This window comes from Phacochoerus africanus, chromosome 3, assembly GCF_016906955.1.
Source record: "Phacochoerus africanus isolate WHEZ1 chromosome 3, ROS_Pafr_v1, whole genome shotgun sequence".
Classification (NCBI taxonomy): Eukaryota; Metazoa; Chordata; class Mammalia; order Artiodactyla; family Suidae; genus Phacochoerus; species Phacochoerus africanus.
Window position 1 is genome coordinate 49,518,313 of NC_062546.1, and position 22,253 is coordinate 49,540,565.

The 22,253-nt window shown below is 41.6% G+C and overlaps 1 protein-coding gene across 4 annotated transcripts in view; it reads left to right on the forward strand.

Annotated features, from left to right (window-relative positions):
* SLC23A2 (solute carrier family 23 member 2) overlaps window positions 1-22,253 on the forward strand; it is a 156,982-nt gene that overhangs the window by 45,684 nt on the left and 89,045 nt on the right. For all 4 annotated transcript variants that reach the window (XM_047771721.1, XM_047771722.1, XM_047771724.1 and 1 more), the window contains one exon: window positions 14,613-14,874. In XM_047771721.1, coding sequence (XP_047627677.1) covers window positions 14,767-14,874 — 108 coding nt within the window. In that variant the 5' untranslated portion in view covers window positions 14,613-14,766. The remainder of the gene's footprint in view (window positions 1-14,612; window positions 14,875-22,253) is intronic.

Genomic DNA, 22,253 nt, shown 5'->3' on the forward strand with positions numbered 1-22,253 from the left:
TTTTGGTGCTGTCAGACATTATTTAAATATTAATACTGAACATTAACATTTACGCCGCTCTTAGAAGGCAGTGCCTGTCATTAAATATGTGAGGGTGACAATAAAAATCTGATTTGCAACAATTAAAATGTTGGGTTCACTGTTTTTTTCATGTACTCATGTACCTTATTCTCTGGGTAGATCCAGTCCTGAGACTTCCAAGGTCCTATGTGCTCTTTTATGCTTTCTTTCATACAGAATTTTAGGGGTTTGAGGAAAAGTAAGTACTCAAGCAACAAGGAACTATATTAAACAAGTTTCAAGGAGAACTGTAGTCTTTTATAGCTGAATACATCTATTTTTAATCCTTTTAAGGTTTGGGGTTGTAAAAATGTCTGATTTAGACAGCAAAAAGAGCAATACATCTGTGACATAGGATTCTAAGTAACTGCAGTCTGTCTTGAATGTATGTGTTTTTTATGGATTAGAAGGAACATGCTCCTTTTTCAGAAAAAAAGATGTAGAGCATACTCACAGGTGTGAGATATTAAGGGTCAGGGGAAATGTTCCCATTTATTGAAGGTCAAGGAAAAGCTATTTTCAATCACTGTGAACTTGGTTTTAGCCTGGAGAAGAATTACAGTGTCCCAGCCCTAGGTAATTGCAGTGCACTATTCAGTTATCAGGTAATCCATCAGGTGAAATTACAGAGCACTCCTTTCTTTATCTTCAGAGAGACTGTGGGGAGGAGACAGAACTCTTGGTGAACTAGATTAGGGGGCAGCAGGGGTGGAGAGGGGTGGGGTGGGGTTTGAAGAAAAAAGATATTGCAGAAGAGATTTGCAAATGGGATTTCTTCCAGACTGTAGGAAGAAAGCAGGTGGTTGGGAGAACTAAGGAAATGTGCACGCATTATACCTGCTAAGTTTTGGTGGAAATGTGTGCAGGAAATTAGGGAAAGGTGGAGCTTGACCTGTCTCTGCAGGTGAGAGAAAGAAGTTTAGTTTTGGCACTTGGGACCAAGGAAGTGTGAGACATTCCAAAGAGGAATGGTATGGTTTGAAGTGTATTTCAGGGAGAAAGCTAATAATTCCATTGAGCTTGAGGCATTGAACTGCTTCTTCGAGCACATGTGAAGTGCCTTCTCTTCTCCAGCAGCAGTGGCAGTAGTAGCTAGAGGTGACAGATGAGTTATCAACTGTGCTGGAAAGGGAGGATGATGGGGAGCTGGGGTGGTACCAAGGGGGCACCGGGTTGGCAGGGCAAAGTCATTCCCTGAAAGTTACTTGAGCGTGTGAGGCTGATGTTACGTTGGAAAGGTGGGGGAGGCACCAAATGGCAAAGGTCACTTGGAGATGTGGAAGACGTGAAAGTGGTCTTTCTTCCTATTCCTGATGGTAACTAGGGGCTTTCCTCCACTTTCTCCAAGATGACCTTCAGACATAACATCTCAGGCCTTTTCTGGCTGTTCATCGTCAGAGCCTTATTCTGTTAGTCTGTGAGGGAATAGGCGCAGCTCTCATGCTCTCGATGATTGCTGTGTTTGCCACTTGCCCTTGGATTTTGTCCAAGCATATATCAACCTGTCTGTGCTTGGGTTTTCTTTTCTTTTCTTTTTTTTTTATTTTGGCCCTGCCTGCAGCATGTGGAAGTTCCCAGGCCAGGAGTCGAACCTGTGCCACAAGCTGCTGCAGTTACAACGTCGGATCCTTAACCTACTGCGCCACAAGAGAGCTCCTCAGTTTTTTTAAACTCTAGAGATAATAACAACCCCTCTGGGAATTTTATATAAGGATCAAATGAAATCATGTTTGTATCTTGGATATGGTAGGCAGTCAATTTTGCACATGTTTTATCTTGCCGTTAATATTCCAGATAAAATTAGCTTTTCAGTGGCCCCTGTACGTTAAAAATAGTGTCAATACATTAAAAAGTATTTCAGTAAAAACACATCATTTGTATAAAAAGTGGTATATTAAATTACACAGTGGAAATAAATGCAATAAATTCTGCCTTGATTCTGCTTGAGTTTTCTCAAATATCTGTTTATATTTTCTTTTTTTTCCTTTTTCTTTTTTTGTTTTTTGTCTTTTTAGGACCACACCCACGGCATATGGAGGTTCCCAGGTTAGGGGTCTAATCAGAGGTGTAGCCACTGGCCTACACCACAGGCACAGCATCGTAGGATCCCAGCTGAGTCTGCGACCTACACCACAGCTCACGGCAACGCCGGATCCTTAACCCACTGAGCAAGGCCAGGGATTGAACCCACGACCTCATGGTTCCTAGTCGGATTCGTTAACCACTGAACCACGACGGAAACTCCATCAAATATCTGTTTATATTTTAATTCAGGCCCACAGGCTATATCTTTTGCTCCACTACCTCTCCCACACCGTCTCTCCTCTCCTGTCTCAGCCATATGGTTTCCTTGAATGAATCTGGAGGGCAGGGATTAAGTTTTGCTTTGGTGGTATGACTAACTGGCCCATGGAAAAATGGCCAAGTTTTCTCCTAGTATTTAAATGCCTTTCACATGGTGGACGCATGGGGAGGTGGCCCAAGAAGCTGTTTGCCATGGAAACATGGAAGTGAAAGACAGCTAACTCAAGAATGCTTCTTTGAGTTCCCGTCCTGGCACAGCAGAAATGAATCTGACTAGGAACAACAGTGAGCTGTGGTGTAGGTTGCAGATGTGGCTTGGATCTTGTGTTACTGTGGCTGTGGCCAGCAGCTACAGCTCCGATTCAACATACATATATGTATGTGCATTCCAGTTGTACATATATTATCTTCCATCAGGTCTATCACAAGCAATTGGATATAGTTCTCTGTGCTGTACAGCAGGACCTCATATCCAGAGCATATTCTTTAACATCTTTTATTTCATTTTATCAGTTATATACATTTCATCTTGTGCTCCAAAAATATTTGCTTTCAATTAGGAATGATATTCTCCATCCACCTCACCCCACAAGTGTTCCAGGAGTATTTGCTGTGTTTCTCTAATGGCTTTGTGTCCTCTCTGGTCCACTGTTGAGGACCTCATCTCCATTTTTAGGTGATTCCTAAGCAGCATTGGCTCTCAGGCCCTTTCCTTCCTTGCAAGCAGGTTTCTTGCCAAGGATACTTCATAGGCCTCTGGGCTGCGGCTTCTCCTGCCGCCACCTGAGGTTCTCAGCAGGTGATTTGTGAGGTGGAACAGGCAGCCAACCCTATCTCCCCTTCAGAAATCCAGGTTTTACCTGACTTTTAAAAATTATCTTCTTAAGAGAATTAAGTCAACAAACCAAGACAGCGACAGAAGCTTACACTGCTCATTGGGGTGCAGCAGAGATTGTCTTAATTGCAGTCACTGAAGTGGTTTGGCTTAGGGCTTTGGTTTTAAAGAAAGACCACACTAGGGGACCATGATTCTGGGTACTTCCTCCGTCATTGTGGTAAGGGGATGTTGTGTTTTGTCAGAGTTGTCATCTTGTACCACTTGGCACATATTTCTGTGAATGTGCTAGCTTCAGTTCAGCAAACAACCTGATTTAAATTGGGCACTTGAAATTTGCCTTTTGTATCACTTGGCAGAGTTTTAGTTTACATCACTGACTCTTAGGTTGTTTTTGACTGACCCACAATATAAAGTATTTTACCATAAAACTCTGGGTTACCATTATCATGTGAGATGTGCTCTGAATTTTTTTATTCTGCTAAAATTTCATTGTTCTACAAATTCTGGTTGAGATTCTAAGTTGATTTCATGGCTCACTAGTGGGTAGTGACTTGTAGTTTGAAGAATAAGAGCAAGCATTCTTAAAGTGTTTTGGAAAAAGCTGTAGGATGATTTTTTTTCCTTCAGTTATGCCCTGTGAGCATAACTGTAATCATAAGATCAAATAATAACCACTTCTTACAGGTTCATTTCATTACTGCTTAAATGGAATAATGATAGCTAGCTATGCTCAGTGTCAGAATTCTAAATGCCTCAAAATAAGACTCTTATGTTTTAGGCACTCATTTAAGTCATTTCATTTAAAGGGAGTTTCATCATGTACAAGTTGAGGATAATTGTTCCAATAATCTGTCTTTTGGCTTGAATCAAAAGTGCTTAGGTCAAATGTCAGCATTTAACAGAATTTAATGGAGCAGCTACAGTTCAACTATAATCCCCTAATGATGGGATTTAAAGCAGAGAGCCATAGATGACTTTTAAAATGTGCTTTATCATTGAATCTGACAATTCTTGTTTGTGTCTTGAGAAGCACCAGACTACCACTTGGCAAATTGAGGTTTTGAGTTTCCTTAGCCCATAGTTTTACTTCTTGGTCATATACTGTCACATGTCTAGATAGGTTTCTGCAAGTACAGAAAATAGCTTTATCCTACCCCAGGTTGCCCATCCAAAGTGTTGATCTGAGTACCACTAGCATTAGAACATTTGTACGTAAGTTCCCAGGTTCCAGTGCAGGTCTGCGGAATCAGAATTTGGGGAAAGGGATTTTTTTTAAAGTTGGTGGGGTTATGAGTATTAAAATTTTTTTTCTTCTAAAATCAGCTTTTCTGAGCCCTCGTTTACATACAGTAAATGGATATGCATGCAAATGGAGACCCCAGCGTGTAGCTAAGATATGGACCATTTCTGTCACTCATTCCTTTCTCTGCCTTTGGGGTCCTTTCTTCCATCATTGCTACTGTAGGTTACCACTGTGTGCTTCCTGCCACCAAAGATTGGATTTACCTGTAGGGAATCGGGCAGCATGTCTTGTGTCTTTCACTCTATATACTTACTCTTGGTGCAATTTCTCTATGTTTTTAGGTACTTCAGTAGTCGCTTCCTTCTAACTGTTGAGCATCTCTTTGTATGGACCCATCACTTGTTGATGGACCTTTCTTGGTCTAGCATGTGAGACTGGTAAAATAAAAACAGTTTTGAATATTTTTCTACAGGTATTTATGTGGAAAAACATCTGTGTGTTGAGTCTTGGGCATATGAACCACTGAGTCTTATTTACTGTTTTCTCTCTAATGCCTTGTCATTTTGGAGAACTGTAGGTTTTTGTATCTAGGTCAAGTGGTGGATTTGCTGTGCAGTTGTGTTTTCAATGAAGTATTCATTCAGTGCTATCTATTTGGTGTAAATGTATGTTATCAACATTTGTTGAGTTCTGTTGTAAGAAGTGGATATAAAGATGAAATGTACACAGGGTGGTCCTCTTCTTTGGAGGACTCTTAGGATTAATTCGTTTAGCCATTGAGTGCTTTGTTGTGTGCCAGGGACTGCTGGGTGCTCTTGATGAGAAGATGCATTTTCTTAGGATTTGATTGTGCTTCCAGGAAACACAAAAGATCTTGGGATTAGATGCCAGGAGCAGTTTGGCCCTTAAATCCTCTGCTTGGATGGTATTGTCATACTACATACAGTGGCCATGGTAAGCCACTGTTGAAAGAGCTGACACTGATTCCTGGACAGGGGAGAAATGGTCACATAAAATTCAGTGCAGAAGAAATGATCACTGACCAAACAGCAGATGGAATAAGCACTAATTAAGAGTTGTTATTCTGTATTTGTGCGTGATTATTGGTAGCTAGATTGCTGGTGGATCAGTCATTAGGGAATTGAAGGATTTGTTTAAGATCTGAACATTTTACTTTTCTGTTTACTCCTGGCAGAATTTCCAAAATTGCTATTTTCCCCCGCTGTGTCAGGCTTACATTTATTGAGTTTGATTTATTATTTTTTGGGTCTGTAATGATTTCTTGCTTGTTCTAAGGTAGTGATTTTTAACTCTGGTTGTAGGAGAGCTTTATAAAATCTAGGTGCTCAGGCTATATAGTCCTATTCAATAGACTCTCTGAGTGGGGAACCTAGACAGTAGTATTTTTAAGTAGTATTTTTCTTAGGTGGTTCCAACATGGAGTCACAATTGAGGACCACTTCTTAGAGCAGCCTTGGTTATTGGTATGCTTCTTTTATTGTCATTTCCCTCCTTCACCTGGTAAATATCATTTACAAAATCTTGACTTTTCTCCATTCTCATTCTCTTCAGACAACAAAAATTACTTTCAATTTTAGACATGAGAAGTTTACTCCACACCACCTTGTAACTGTAGAGCTTTATCCTGATCTCTTCACAGAAAGAACTGAACTGCTTTGTGTCCCCTTGTTAAGGGGAACTGATCACTTCTCTGGATTTGATTCTGAACAGTGGGGAAAAACTAGGTGCTGATGTAGATACCATTAGGCTCTTAGGGGAGAAAGTGAGCATAGCTTTCATTGTCAAGTAACTTTAGTAATATAGGAATAAAAGGGAAAAAATAAGTCCTTTGCTGTCCCACCAAACATTTTGGTTAGCATTTTGGTGTGTGTATATGTGTGGCACACTTACACATAAGCAGCGGGTTATTGTTTTTTTGGTCTTTTTGCCTTTTCTAGGGCCGTTCCTGTAGCATATGGAGGTTCCCAGGCTAGGGGTCTAATCAGAGCTGCAGCCGCGTCTGCCACCTACACCACAGCTCATGGCAATGCCAGATCCTTAACCCACTGAGCAAGGCCAGGGATTGAACCCGCAACCTCATCTTTCCTAGTCGGATTCGTTAACCACTGAACCATGATGGGAACTCCCAGCAGTGGGTTATTGTTGTACATAGTGCTTTTTTTCTTTGTACAAATTGCCTTTAATTCTTTTCACTCATTGCATCATTTTAGAAAATTGACATCTTTCTTATTATTTTCTATTATTTTTACTGAGATCTACCCTCTTAAACTTTTTAGTGAACAATACAGTGTTATTAACTATAGGCATGATATTGAACAGCAGATGTCTAGAACCTGTTCATCTTGCGTAATAAACTTCATACCTGCTGCAAAGCAACTCCCCACGTCTCCCTCCCCACCAGCCCCTGTCAACCACCATCCTCCTCTGCTTCCTTGAGTGACTGTTTCAGATACCTCATATAAGTGGAATCATGTAGTATTTGTCCTGTCACTGTCTTTCTTTACTAAATATGATATTGTACTTTTTACATGTGAAAAAGTCTGTTTCCTTATATAACACCAGGAAAACATTTTTTCCATGTCAATAAATACTCTGTGCCATCTTTCTAACGGCTACAGGGGCATGCCTTTGTGTGAACATACCGTAGTTTTTTTACTGTTCAATTCCCTAGTAGTTCAATTCCCTAGTAGTTATTAGATTTTTCGTGACATTTAGTCCTATTAACAGTGTTGACATGCATGATTTTGTAACTAAATGTTTATATGTTGTAATTACTACCTTAGAATACATTTCTATAAGTAGCATTTAGCCAGGACATACTAGAGGTGAGTGTGAATATTTATGATTGGTGATACATATAACCAAATTGCCTTCTCATTAGCAAATTTATTTTTCATTAGGAGTGTTTGTCTATTTCTCTACCACTTTACAGTAATGGTATTGTAAACAATGTAGGTTAAAAAAAGTGTACCTTATTTCAGTGTACTTTTGATTTTAAACAAGCCTTGAACATTGATTTTGCCGTTTGTTTTTGTAGGGGAATGAGTAATTAGAAGCGCATATGTTTTGCCCATTTTTATATTCAGGATTTTTTTTCTGTTCATTGACTTGCAAGAGCCCTTCAAATAGTAAAGATATCAACACATAATATCTTACCTATGCTTTATTTTGCCTTTTGATTTGGTTGGATTTTTGTCCATATAGAAATCTAAAAAAATTTATATTGTAAAATCTGTTAGCCTCCATCTCTTTTTCATCTTTAATGATATGCTAAAAAAGGAGTCCACTACTCTACCCTAACATTGTGTAATCATTTTGTGGCTTTGTTATTATTATTTTCTGTTTAGTTTTATCTTTTTTGGCTGCGCCTACAGCACGTAGAAGTTCCCAGGTCAAGGATCAACCTGTGCCACCGCAGTGACCCAAGCTGCTTCAGTGACAAGGCCAGATTCTTAACCAGCTGCGCTGCAAGCAAACTCCTTTTACTATTTTTTTAACCATAGGTCTTGCTTTTTCTGGGTTTTCTTAGTAGTGAACGGGTTGTCTTGACATGTTGTATTGAAAAATCCATACTTTGTCTTAAGATTTAAAGTGCTTCTCATATCACATATATGTCAGTTTGTGGGCTTCCTGTTGTATGATCTATTTGTCTCTTTTTATACCTGTGTTAAATTCCTCTGTTGACCGCAACTTTAGGGTCCCTATCTGTTGAAGCATGTTCTTAGTCTTCTGTCAAATGTTTGTGGCTACTTTTGCTTATTCTTCTATAGGAATTTTAGCAAGATCCTTTTCTCCTTCTTTAGGGTATTCATTGATTTTTTTTTTTAAATTAAATTTATATACTTTATGTTTATAGGAAAATGTATACCCTATGGTATCTCTGTTACCCAAGAATATAATCGGTTTCTCTGGTTATTCAAATCTCTTTTATGGCCCTTAGTAATATATTATAGCTTTATTTGTAAAGGCCATGCTCATTTTTGTTTAATTTACAAGTATTTAATGCTGTTATTGCCATTGTAAACAGGATTCCTTCATCCTCTTATCTTTAGGGATTAGCAGACTTTTCTGTAAATATCTTAGGTTTTGTGGACCAGATGGCCTTTGCCATATGTTCTTCCTCAGTGTTCCTTCCTTTAAAAATGTGAAAGCCGGAGCTCCCGTCTTGACTCAGTGGAAACAAATCTGATTAGGAACCGTGAGGTTGTGGGTTTGATCCCTGGCCTCACTCAGTGGGTTAATGATCCAGCATTGCTGTGAGCTGTGGTGTAGGTTGCAGACACGGCTCGGATCTGGCGTTGCTGTGGCTGTGGTGTAGGCCACCGGCTACAGCTCTAATTTAACCCCTAGCCTGGGAACCTCACAGCCCTTTAAAAGGCAAAATCATAATCATAATCATAATTAAGTAAGTAAATAAAAATGTAAAAGCCTTTCATAGCCATTCATAGGGGACCACACCAAAGCAGGCCAGGCAGTGGTTTGCTAGCTTCTGATCTAGATGCTTATTGCAGGCATCTGGGAAATGTTTGAATCAGTCCACACTGAAGGAGCTTTGCTCATGTGTTTGTACCTAGTCATCTACACATAGACTCTCTCCAATTTTCATATCTCTTTTTTTGTTTGTTTTCATTTTACCATGGCACCCAAGGCATGTGTAAGTTCTTGGGCCAGGGATTGAATCTGAGCCACAGCTGTGACCCATGGTACAGCTGCAGCAACACCACTTCCTTTAACCTCCTGTGCAGGACTGAGGATTAAATGCGCACCTCCACAGCAGCGAAAGTGGCTGTGGTCAGATTCCTTCCTAACCCACTTCACCACAGTGGGAACTCCTCATATCTCTTAATATTATGAAGTTATATTCCAGTCTTTTCCTTTCAAGCACTTCCCTTCATCTTTCTCTATCAGTTGAATGATAGCAGTGATGTCGACAGCCTGGTTTGTCCTTGACATTAATATATCTGTTGTATCATAGATATGTTTGATGTTGGTTATTAGTTTCCTTTTCCAAGATTAAGTAAGAATTTTGAGTAAGAATGACTGTTACATTATATTAGGTACCTTTATTTTTTTAAGCATCATTTATTCATTCTACAGATTTGAGGAGCCTTTAATACAGGTGCCAAGTTCAACACTGGGGATAATGCCTCTAGTCCAACATCTGTCTGGCTAAGCAGGTAGACATTATCTTGCTGTGTCATAATCATCTTTGTGGTTCCTGGACAGACATGTCGAGGTGTGGTATTCAGAGGCAGCACCGATGGGAGGTACCCCAAGGGGAAGGGGCAAAATGCAGGGTGCCTGTTTTGGAAAGATAGAATGTGCAAGGGCCTGAGGGCTAGAAGAGGTCACGTACCTCCAAGGAACTGAAAGATGGAAACCCCAGCACAGGGAGGGGTCTTCACGGCAGACCCACAGCCTAGTTAAGGAATTTGGGTGTCATTCTCTGACTAATTGGGATGCTATCTAAGGGCATGGAAGTTTCTGTAGCATGGAGGTGCCTGCTGCAAAAAAGCCATCAAGGTGGAACAAGAAAATGAAACAAGAGGCTCTTGTGCTGCAGAGTGGCCAGAAGTACACAGATTTGGGAGTTCCTGGTCTGAGGAGGGTAGGCTTCAGCCTTGGAGAAAGGAGTTTAGACATCTCTACCCCTCAGAGCTCTATCAAAAATCGCAAGGAGGACGGAAACCACACAGCAACTTATGTGGAGATGGTGCTTAAGGCCAGCTGGGCTGGACCCTGTTCACTCAGGAAGGTTGGCTGTAAAATGAGGATAGTTTTACGTGTTGTTTATATAAACATTGTTAAGATGGGACTACTGATTAAAGTTTATTTATTTATTTATTTAGTTGCTTTTTAGGGCCACATCTGTGGCATATTGGCTTTTTTTTTTTTTTTTTTGCCTTTTCTAGGGCTGCTCCTGCGGCATATGGAGGTTCCCAGGCTAGGGGTCGAATCGGAGCTGTAGCCGCCAGCCTACGCCAGAGCCACAGCAACGTGGGATCCGAGCCGCGTCTGCAACCTACACCACAGCTCACGGCAATGCCGGATCTTTAACCCACTGAGCAAGGGCAGGGACCGAACCCGCAACCTCATGGTTCCTAGTCGGATTCGTTAACCACTGCGCCACGACGAGAACTCCACATCTCTGGCATATTGGAAGTTCCCAGGCTAGGGGTCGAATTGGAGCCACAACTGCCAGCCCCAGCAACTCGGGATCTGAACCATGTCTGCGACCTACACCACTTCTCATGGCAATGCCGGATCCCCGACCTGCCGAACCCAGGCCAGGGATCGAACCTGCATCCATCCTCATGGATATTAGTCGGATTTGTTTCCTCTATGCCACAACAGGAACTTCCCTGATTAAAGTTTAAATCCCGCTCCACAGTTTATAGCTCTGTGTGCTTTGGCAAGTTAATTAACTTCTCTGAAGCTCAGTTTCCACTTTTGTGAAGTTAAATCAAGTAACACTGTGTTTACAAGGGAGAAATCATTGCCATTTATATAATGAGAGGTGACGTGTCTGACACACGTAAGTGCTTAGCTGGAAAACTGCTGTCATTACTATTGTTTTCATTATTGGAGAATCTGATCTTTTATCCCTCAGCCCCTCCTTTCCCCTTGTCATGTGATCAGGGGCAAGCTAGCATTGATCTTGCTTAATCTCTTTAGTAAGGAGTAGGAAGAGAGGTCTTGGGCACTGTGGGCGAACAGACTTTGCCCTATTTCAGATTCCCTGGAGATTCTGCCTTTTGTTTTAACACAAATTCTAGCACACACCCTAAACTTCATCCCTCACCCCGCTCTCTTTTATTTTTTACTGCATTTGCTTTTTGGCCTTGGCATTTCCCCACACAAAAGTTCAGCTCAGTGCATAAAACACTCTTGATTTCAAATTGGTGCGTGGTTTCTGGCCTTGAGGCTGTCTTCATCACTCTTGAGTACTTGGCTGTCCAGGGCTCTGTTATTTTGGGACTTTCTTTTTTCTTTTATTGGCTTTTCAGGGCCATACCCACAGCATATGGAGGATCCCAGGCTAGGGGGCTAATTGGAGCTACCGCTGCTGGCTTATGCCACAGCCACAGCAACGCAGGATCTGAGCCGCAGGATCTGAGCCGTGTCTGTGACCTACATCATAGCTCACGGCAATGCTGTATCCTTAACCCACTGAGCGAGGCCAGGGATCAAACCAGCAACCTCATGATTCCTAGTCGATTCTGTTTCCACTGCGCCATGACAGGAACAACTATTTTGGGACTTTTCAAGGATATGTTTCTGTTTTCCATGTTCACTGTCTTCTCCCCTTCTTCTTTTTCCCTCCATTTGTCCACCCTTCTCAGGCTTTGCAGCCCAAAGCCTTTCTCAGAGCTTCCTGCCTGGTACTTTCTTTGGCCCCCAAACCTCATGCTCACTTGGGTCTGTGTCTTTAGGACTCTTTGAAGGCTGTTGTTCCATAAGAGACAGGCCAAGGGATGAATCTCTCATTGTAGCTTATGAGGGTCAGTTACATGTTTGCTAGAGAAATGGAACATGGAGTACTTGATGAAAAGAGGTCTTGTCAGGATGGAACTTGTCCACCTTTGTTCCTGGTGATGGGGTTAATGGGGTGGGTCGGCTGCTGCAGTTGATATAGATGCCTGAAACACAAGGATAAAATTAACCTTGTGGAGTAAATGTATCTCCATTAAAGTCCTGTCATTTTCCCCTCAAGTTAACGTGGATAAGTGTGGATTTGCCAGTTCTGCTGATAGTGTGGCTGGATGTAGAACAAGGAACTTATTGGTTCCTCTGAGTAGGACTGTGGCACATGGCATTGTAAGAATCTAAGAGTATTTTACTGTCGTCTTTGCCTGTCCTACCTTCTGGAAGACTCATGCTCCTGGTCAAGGTAAAAGTTTGTCAGGGCTACTTCAGGAAGAATTTGTATTTAGGTTTGTTTGTTATCACATTGAAATTTTTTTTTTTTTCAAATCTTGGGAAGTTGATGGATAGCAGTAGCTAAATTATAGTGTAGAAGATTAGTGGGTTTGATTACATAAAAATGAAAACAATTCTAAATGATCATTCACAGAATTCATGAGCAAACAAAAACCTGGGATAAGATAGTTGTGTCAAACATAACAAAGAATTATTATCTGTCTTGTGCACTGTAGGGTGTTCGGCAGTACTGCCAACCTCCCCCATTAGATACCGGTAGCTCCCCTCCCAGCTGTGATGACCAAAAATGCCTCCAGATAGTGGTAGGTGTCCTCTGAAGGAAATATCTCTCCTCGAGAGCGACTGCTTTAAAGAGACTTGGCTATGATTTGAAGAAGAATGCAAAACATACTTGAACATTTTAAACCAAAAGAGCCACCTCAAAAAAATTTGATGTGTGCATTTAGCTCTATTCCATTGAGGCAACCTGATGTTCTGGCCATGTTTCTTTTATTGTTCCTTTTTGCCCTCTGGATATTGATCTCTCAAATTTTGTCTAATTTGTTCTTTTTTCTTATTTGTGTATATTTAAGTTTTTCCCTCTGGCTCATCTAATGCATTTGTTGAATGAAAAGTGTCCCTAAGAGAATTCCTTAAACAGAAGGTTTCCTGCTTGTCTTTCCAAACTTCTTGCTGGTCTGCCTTCACAGTTGTAGGTCACCTTATCTGCGTTATTCATTTTCTGTGGGAAATGAATTTGTGCTAAGATCTGACGTCTTCTGATCTGAGTACGAGTGAATGTTCTCTGTCTCTTTTCACCCCTACCTGCTCGTGGAATTTTTTTCTTTATTGTGAAAATTGTAGGAACACCAAAGCATGTTTTATTTTATGGGCGCCCATCTCGGGAGGAATTCTTAGTACCCTCTCATTTTTCAGGCCAAAAACCTCTGAATGCTCTTAATCTTTGGGTGGATCTCTTTTATTATTCAAGTCATGAGTTACTTGTTTGAGATTGAGTTTTTAATTTTCTTCTGCTTCCCCCAAACTTAACTACACAGGTTTGAGTAGCTTCCTGCTTTTGACTCACTTCGATTTTCTCTTAGAAAGCATTGTGCAGAGCACTGTGCAGATTTTCTGAGATCCTCTGAGTATGTCAGATCCACGTTGGGGCTAATGGTTTTGATCCTCCTGCCCTTTTGTTATCTCTTGTACTTCCTTTCAGCCCCTCTTTGTGGGTTTGGATTTCCTTTTTAGGTTGATGTTGTCATTTGATTTGATTTCAAATATTTTGGCTTTGTTTTTTGTGTGGCATTCTAGCTCATTTAAAGCTTACCTTGCCACCTTCCTAGAATTCTGTGTGGCCATTTAATCCTCTGTTGGTTTTATCTCCTATTTTTTATGCTTTTGCATGTCTTTCCAGCATTTATTTGGGTACCTGTGGGGAATTCAGAATTATTTTAATATCATACAATCATAGTAAATTGGCTGAGCTGTCTAGTATGATCACCACTAGTCGCAAGTGGCTATTTAAACTTAAATTTGGTGGAGTTAAAGTTTCAGTTTCTCTATTGCACTAGTCGCATTTCAAACGCTCAATAGCCTGAGACCAGTGATGACTATATTGGACAAGACAGATGTAGAACATTTCCGCCATTGCAGAAAGTTCTCTTGGATTGTGCTGGGGCCATACGATAAATACCATAAAACCATAGTCTAATATTTTTGATGGTGCAGGTTTGTGGTCCCCTCTCCAGATGGCAATTCAGAATCTGAATGACTACAAATGAAGGTGGATGGGTACTTGAACAGTATAATTAAGTAATGAGCTTGCTTTCTTTCTCTCTTTTCTTTTTTTTCTCTTTTTAGGGCTGTACCTGCATCATATGTAAGTTCCCAGGCTTCTGGTCGAATCGGAGCTATAGCTCCTGGCCTACACCACAGCCATAGCAATACCAGATCTAAGCCGCATCTGTGATATACTCTGCATCTTGTGGCAACACCAGATTCTTAACCCACTGAGTGAGGCCAGGGATTGAACCTGCATCCTCATGGATACTGGTCAGGTTCTTAACCTGCTGAACCACAGTGGGAACTCCAGTAATGAGCTTTTTTGATGTTTGGCAATAACTTGTGCTCTGACATTCCCATGCAGGAAACATGGTGTCAGTGTGTCCTGTGCTGTTTGTGTACTTGACGTGATTTGTCTGCATTCTGTATTTTTTTTAGGTGCTAAGAGATGGCACTTATGGGGCTCATCTCTGCCTGAGAATTGGGTGCTCCACGCACTGGAAGAGCCAGCTCTGATCCTGGACTGCTTGCTTGAACAAGCCTTAACTTCCAGCCACTTCAGTCCAAAGGCCAAGCTTCTCATTTTCTCTTGATGATGGGTATTGGTAAGAACACTACGTCTAAATCCATGGAGGCCGGAAGTTCAGCTGAAGGCAAATATGAAGATGAAGCAAAGCACCCCACTTTCTTTACTCTTCCGGTAACAGCATTCCCTGTCTTTTCTTAAGTTACTCTAAAGCAGTTTCTTTATTGAATAGGATTAGTTTAATGCTTTTCACGTGTGTCCTCTGGGAACTCTGTTGGCTGACAATGGTTTTGGCCTGTTCCCTGCCTAGAGTCACCTGATGGGATTAACTCCAAGAAGGAACAGTGCCTTTCTGTAAATGTTGTAAAACTGGCCCAGTGGAGGATGTTAAAGGCTTAATTTTATCTCTCAAAATGTGTTCTTATGAAATAACCTGTGACCTGACTTCAGACTTGTCTTTCAAGATGAGAGAAAGAATGAATGACATTGTTCGGAACCCAAGTGTCCATGCCTTATATTATGGCAGTAGCGTCCAAGATAGAGATATTTCACCTGGACAAGTGATATCAGTCAGATACACATTCATTATATTCAATGCTATTATTTTTTCTGATTTATGTGTATAAAGTTACCTAAAGTGTTACTTTAGTATTTTTTTGTCTTTTTTTTTTAAGGGCTGCACCTGTGGCATATGAATGTTCCCAGGCTAGGGGTCCAATTGGAGCAGTAACCACCAGCCTACACCACAGCAGCGTCAGATCTGAGCTTTGTCTTTGACCTACACCACAGCTCATGGCAATGCTGGATCCTTAACCCACTGAGCGAGGCCAGGGATCGAACCCGCGTCCTCGTGGTATTAGTTGGGTTTGTTACTGCTGAGCCACAAAAAGAACTCCTAAAGTATTAGTTTAAAAAGAAAAAAGCTCTTTAGGGGAAACTTGCCTCAGGTGTTTCTCCATTAATATTGGAAATGAGGTTAATGTCGAGAATCCCATTCTAGGGTTCCTTAAAATATGGTCCTGGAATTTGCTTCATTACTGCAACATTACCAAGTAAGAAAGATGTGAACACATCATCTTTAAGCACATTAGTTGACCTGATTTACAGTCACATTTTGATTTTTACTCTGCAAATTTGGAGAGATGTTCCAGTGACTTTACAACTGGCACTACTGTTCTCTTCCTATAAAGTAAAATTTTGAAACTGAATTTTCTGTTATACTGAAGGCTTAAGGTTGACCCAGATTCTCTAGAGGGAGAAACAAATTAGGTTTCCAATTTTAAATTAGAGCATTTTTGAAAAGTGAGAAGTTTGTGCCTAGGTGTTGACTTTTTTTTTTTTTAAATGGCTCCAGTCTCAGCATATGGAAGTTCCTGAGCCAGGGATTGAATTGAATCTGTGCTATAGCCTGTGCCACAGCTGTGGCAACACCAGATCCTTTAATCCACTGTGCCAGGCTGGAGATCAAACCTGCGCCTCTGCAACGACCCAAGCTGCTGCAGTTGGATGCAGCAGGAGCTCCCGTGCCTGAGTGTTGACGTTTGCCCAGGAGACCACTCACCTTCACCTTCCTTCACCTGAGAGACAAAAACTCGTGTATACCCATCTGCCTTGTCATTATGTCCTGGAGTTTTAGGCTTATTTTAGCATTTGAATTATGGTATTGTAGCATTAGCAGTTAAATTCACCAGCATATGTTATCAGTTTTTACATTTGCGGCTTCTTACATCTCTCTCCTTCCCTTTTTGTTAACTTTTCTTTTAAACTACACCAAGGGTCTATAAGTGGTCACTGCCTTTATCTTTGCACATCTGAAAATAACTATATTTTGCTCTCCACTCTCCCTCTTTTTTTTTCTTCTGCTTTTTAGGGCTGCACCCATGGCATATGGAAGTTCCCAGGCCAGGGGTTGAACCAGAACTGCAGCAGCCAGCCTACACCACAGCCACAGCAATGTGGGATCCAAGCCATGTCTGGGACCTACATCACAGCTCACAGCAATGCTAGATCCTTAAACCACTGATCGAGGACAGGGATTGAACCCGAGTCCTCATGGATACTAGTTGGGTTCATTACCCCTGAGCCACAACAGGAATTCCTGCTGTCAACTCTTGAGTGAACCTTTTTAAAAAAAATTTTTATTATAGGTGATTTACAATGTCCTGTCAATATCTGCTATAAGTGAACTTTGTTAATTATACATTAGAGCCTCCTAGTTAGTCTCCATCTCTCTTTAACTGCTTTCTCATAATTTGTATATCTTTTTCTAGCGCTACCTTCTGGATAGATTTCCCAGTGTTATTTTCCAATTTACTAAATCTTTGTGTATAGTCATGTGTTTATGTTGAATTTTTATTGCAATTATTGTATTTATTATTTCTAAAATTTCTGTTTGGTTCACATCAACCGATTTTTGTTTCTTAATTTCTCATATGTATGTGTTTGTTTTATTTTTATTTATTTATTTTTGGCCTTGCCTGCAGCATGTGGAAGTTCCCGGGCCAGGGATTGAACCTGTGCCACGGCAGTGACAATGCTGCATCCTTAACTTCTAGGCTACAAGGAATTCCCTGTATGTGTTTAAAAATGTTGGCACATTTAAGAGTTCCATTGCGGCTCAGCGGTAACAAACCTGACTAGTATCCACGAGGGTTTGGGTTCGATCCCTGGCCTTGTTCAGTGGGTTAAGGATCTGGCGTTCCCATGAGCTATGGTGTAGGTTGCAGATGCAGCTTGCATCTGGCGTTGCTCTGTGTAGGCTGGCAGTTGTAGCTCCGATTCAACCCCTAGACTGGTAACTTCCACATGCCTCGGGTATGGCCCTAAAAGGAGGAAAAAGAAAAAAAAATACTGGTACATTTAAATTATTGAGGACTCTAATATCCTTGAAGTATTTTTCCCATTTTTCTACTTTCATCTGGTGTGAAATCCTTCTGTTTCTTTTGGGATTTTCTTCTCTCTCCCTGCTTCTCTGTCTATAGTTTTGCATTTTCACTTCCTGCATCCAGTCCAGAACCTGGTCTTACAGTGGAAATCTTCCTCTCTTCCTGCAGTGGTACAGACCATGGCACAAAGGAGTGAGGAGACCTGCTGGCCTGAGTACTGAACCTGGTTCTTGTCCTCCTCTTGTGTGGGGACTCCCGAGTCCCTGTTTCCCCACTAGAGCTGAAGCCTGCCTGACTAAGGTTTTCCAGGCTGAGAGCCTTGTGGGTCCCAGTGTACACCCATTCATTGTTTTATGTTTCTTATATTCTAAAAGGCTTGTCTGTTTTTAGCCTTGACTATTTTGGGGCTTTCCCAACTCAATTGTTATTTAGGGGTGAGGTTGGGAGGGAGTGTTCCTCAGAGCATTAATTTCCAGAACTATCTTTACCAGGAGTACAAGTATATGGGAGCTAGGACTGTGGATATAATATGTAGTTAAACATAAATGTAATGTGTAAGTATTAAAAAGGGAGAAGAGGAGTTCCCATCATGGCTCAGCGGTTAACAAACCCGACCAGCATTCATGAGGTCATGGGTTCAATCCCTGGCCTCGCTCAGTGGGTTAAGGATCTGGTGTTGCTGTGAGTTGTAGGTCACAGATGTGGCTTGGATCCTCCGTTGCTGTGGCTGTGGTGTAGGCTGGTGGCTACAGCTCCATATGCTGCGGGTGTGGCCCTAAAAATTAAAAAAAAAAGCGGGGGAGAAGAATAAAAGGAGTAATAGAGTTGGAATCATGGGATTGAGCTACTGGGAGGAGAGAGAAATATCAAGGGGAGAGGCTGTAAAGGTTATCACATGAAGCACCAGGATGAGTTAGAACAAGGACGATGAGAAGTGTGTTAGCTGGGGCTCCCTCAGAACTTGTGAGAAAGTAGAAGGTAGAAAAAACAGATAAGACAGTGGTGAAAACAAAAGCCTATTAAAGACACTTTATAAAGGAGTTCCCATTGTGGTTCAGTGGTAACGAACCCAACTAGTACCTATGAGGACTCAGGTTCATTCCCTGGCCTTGCTCAGGGGGTTAAGGATCTGACGTTGTGGTGAGCTATAGTGTAGGCCGGCAGCTGCAGCTCTAACTTCCGACTTGACCCTGATCCTGGAAACTTCTGTATGCTTCAGGTGCAGCCCTAAAAAGAAAAAAAAGAAAAAAGGAAAGGAAAGAAAGAAAAGAATGCTTATAAAGAAATGATTCATGTAATAGAATTTGGGGTTGTAGAAAGTTTTGTTAGAAACTATTTTGTAATATAAAAATAGGAACAGTATCCTGCTCCTATTTAATCACTAGTGAAATCACTACTTAAGAAAACTTGAAAAATAAGAGAGAAGAGCATTTTAAATGATTTGCTTGTTGACAAGACAGAGGTAGGGGCCTAGGTTAGAGCTGTGCAATTGGTAGGATTGTTTTGGTTCCTGCCTCTCTGCTTTTAGGACATACGTCTGTCTCCCTTTTCTTCATTCAGGAACCACAAGGTCTATGCATTAATTTCTTAGAATCTGATATCTTTAGGGGTGAAAGTAGCTTTAGAACTCTCCTCGTAGTTCTGTGGGAAGGTGAAATGCAGGTATTTATTTGCCCAAAGCATCTGGGCTCTTATGATGTGTTAGTTAAGTAAAGTTGATATCAGTTGGATGACACAGGCTCTTGTACCCTAGGAGTTCACATTCACAGCCAGGTGAGCAAGACAGGAGCTGCACATAAGTAACCCTAATGGCAGGTCTGAGTATCACAGATATTCTTGGGGATGGTCTTGGGAGTGGTGGTGATTTAACTGCTATAGTTGATGCTACCAGCTGAAAAATGGAAGTAGTAGTGAAAAATGAGGCTAGGTCTGGTTTCTTCCAGCTGCTTGTCAGTGTTAGCATCCGACTGACTTAGTGGTTCTGATTGTGTTTTTGTTTTCTTTTCCCTATAAAATGGCCCCTCAGTGTACTTGAGAAATGGTATTTTGGATTATGGGGTTAGTACTCCTAAGAGATTCTCTAGGGTAGTTTCAAATATGGGTGATTTTCTTTTCTTTTCTTTTTTGCTGACTCAAAACACATCTTCCATGGAAAATATGATTTCTCTAGAGAAAGAGAAGTATGGGTAGAGGCAGGAGGTGTTGAGGTGAGGAGAGGACCTCTGACTGTGTTGGGCTCTGGAGGCAGTGGCAGCTGAAATGGAACTTAAAGTGAAAGCAGGCAGTGTTGGAACATGGTAGGGTAGTGGGAAGGTCAGTGCCTAGGCAGGGGTCCACCTGAGCCAACTCAGGGCAGAAGAGGAAAGGTGTGGAGGGATGGTGCTAAAGCAGTGGGTTTGGAGCCTGGATTTTGGGTGGTTCCTGAATGATTGGCTAAGAAATTTAGATGTTTCTAGTCTATTGATAAAAAAGCTCTCCAAGAATTTTGACCAGGGGAATAACCCATAGAGGAGGATGTGGCTGCCAGGAGAGACTGGCATAGAAAGAAAGGAGGGTTGAGAACCTCACTGTTGGAGATGCCAGCATGCACTGGGGCCAGGACATCACTGCCTGCTAAGGCCTTACTTCATCCTGGCTTTCCAAAATGTAAACACTAAGAGTAACTAATAGGGCAGTTATGTCTTTGTCTTTTTCCCTAGATCGGTGCTACCTCTAGATTATCTAGCTCTATTGCTACCAGCACAATAGCCACTAGCCACATGTGGCTATTTAAATGTAAATTCATAAAATTAAATACCATCTAAAATCCAGTTCCTTAATTGCCCTAGTCTTCCTTTTTTTTTTTTTCCCTAAACTTGGTGGTCAGGGAGTTCCTGTTGCAGCTCAGCGGTAACGAACCTACTAGTAGCCAGTATCCATGAGGACACATGTTTGATCTCTGTCCTCGCTCAGTGGGTTGAATGATCCAGCTTTGCTCTGAGCTGTGGTGTAGGTCGCAGAGGTGGCTTGGATCCCACATTGCTGTGGCTGTGGTGTAGGCTAGCAGCTACAGCTCTGTATCGACCCCTAGCCTGGAAATTCCATATGCTGTGGGTGTGGCCCTAAAGGACAAAAAAAAACCTTGATGGTCAGGACCTTCCTGAACTCTAAAACGAGGGCTCTTATTTCCTTGTATGCTTTGGAGTCAGAAGCTGGGTCTCTGGCTGCTGCAAAGATACCTAGGACAGATGCTGGAAGCAGGAAGGTGGGACAGCGGGGACCAAAGCAGGCTGTTCTCAGAACCAGGTTTGGGGAGGGTCGCTGGAGTGGGTTGCTGGGAGGCGAGAGTGTTCAAGGGTCTCCTTTGGGCATCCTGTGTTAGGTAACTGTTTCTGCAAATGTCACAAGTGCTGATTTTTAAAAAACTCCTATGGAGGAAATCAGAATTTCATTATACAAAACAAAGACCTATGGCAGTAACTTAAAAAGAAAAAGATTAGAGGGAGAATAATGAATAGAACAAGAGACCTGCAAAGCCTCAAGGTTCATAGAAATTAGATCAGAGATGATATTAAATAGGAGAAAGATAGCAAAAAATCTCCTTATCTCATGGGAATCTTATTAGGCAAGTTTGTGTGCTTTTGAGGGAAGCTAGGAAATGGGTGAATGTAGCCTGGCCAGAAATCAGAGCCAGAAAAACAAAAAAAGTCTTAAAATCATACTGTAACGACACCAGCCAAGAAGCACAGCCAGGAAAAGGTCGTGTGTTGCTCTTCAGTTCTCCTGTGGTGGTAGCTCCTATATCTTCTGAACCTGGAAGGGGGTCCAGGGAAAACAAAGTGAATAGCTTGAACTTACTGTTGACAGAGGCCCATCTGTAATACAGTCTGATGTTTTAACATATCATTCCACTGCCCAGCTCTAGGCCAGGTTTAGGGTGCCCTATGTTTCTGTTTTTTCTCTTTCTAATAGGCTCTGAGTGAATATTTGAATCTTCTCTCTTAGGGGCCAAGAGTAGATCATTCAGTCTGGAGACATTAAGGAGATGGCCTGAGGAGTAGCTTTATTAAGCTCAGTTTTTCATGGGAGAAATATTCATCAGTGTTCATACAAATCCATTATTTGTTTCAGATTCCCCTCATGTACTGTCTTCAGAGCTTTATGATATTAAGAACCCATAGTGCCCCCAACTTGGTGGGCACTACACAAAGTTGGTAACAAGCTGCTTACAGCCCAGTAGGGGTGTGAGGTAATTAAATATATATTGCACTGCTTCTCTCTGGTTTTTGCTTTTGATTCCTAACACAGAACTCCTAAAACTCTTATAATTTCCTAAGTGATAAGAGCACTGGGAGCTTCCTGTTCTAATGAGGTAATTCTGGATGCTCTTTGAGGACTGGTCACCAGAAAGATCAAGCCATGATTTGAAGCTTGGAATTTTTAGCCCCACCCACACTCCTGTCCTCTAGAGAGGAGAGAGGGGGCTGGAAATGGAGTTATTGATTGATCATGCCTATGTGAGCAAGCCTCCATAAAAACCAATAGTAGAGGGTTTGGAGAGCTTCCAGGTTGATAACGCTAAGAGGGTGATGCACATCAGCTCCACATGGACAGAAGCTCCTGTGCTTGGGCCCCTCCCCATCATCCGTATCCTTTATTAAATTCTTTAAGAATCTGGTAAGCCTGTGT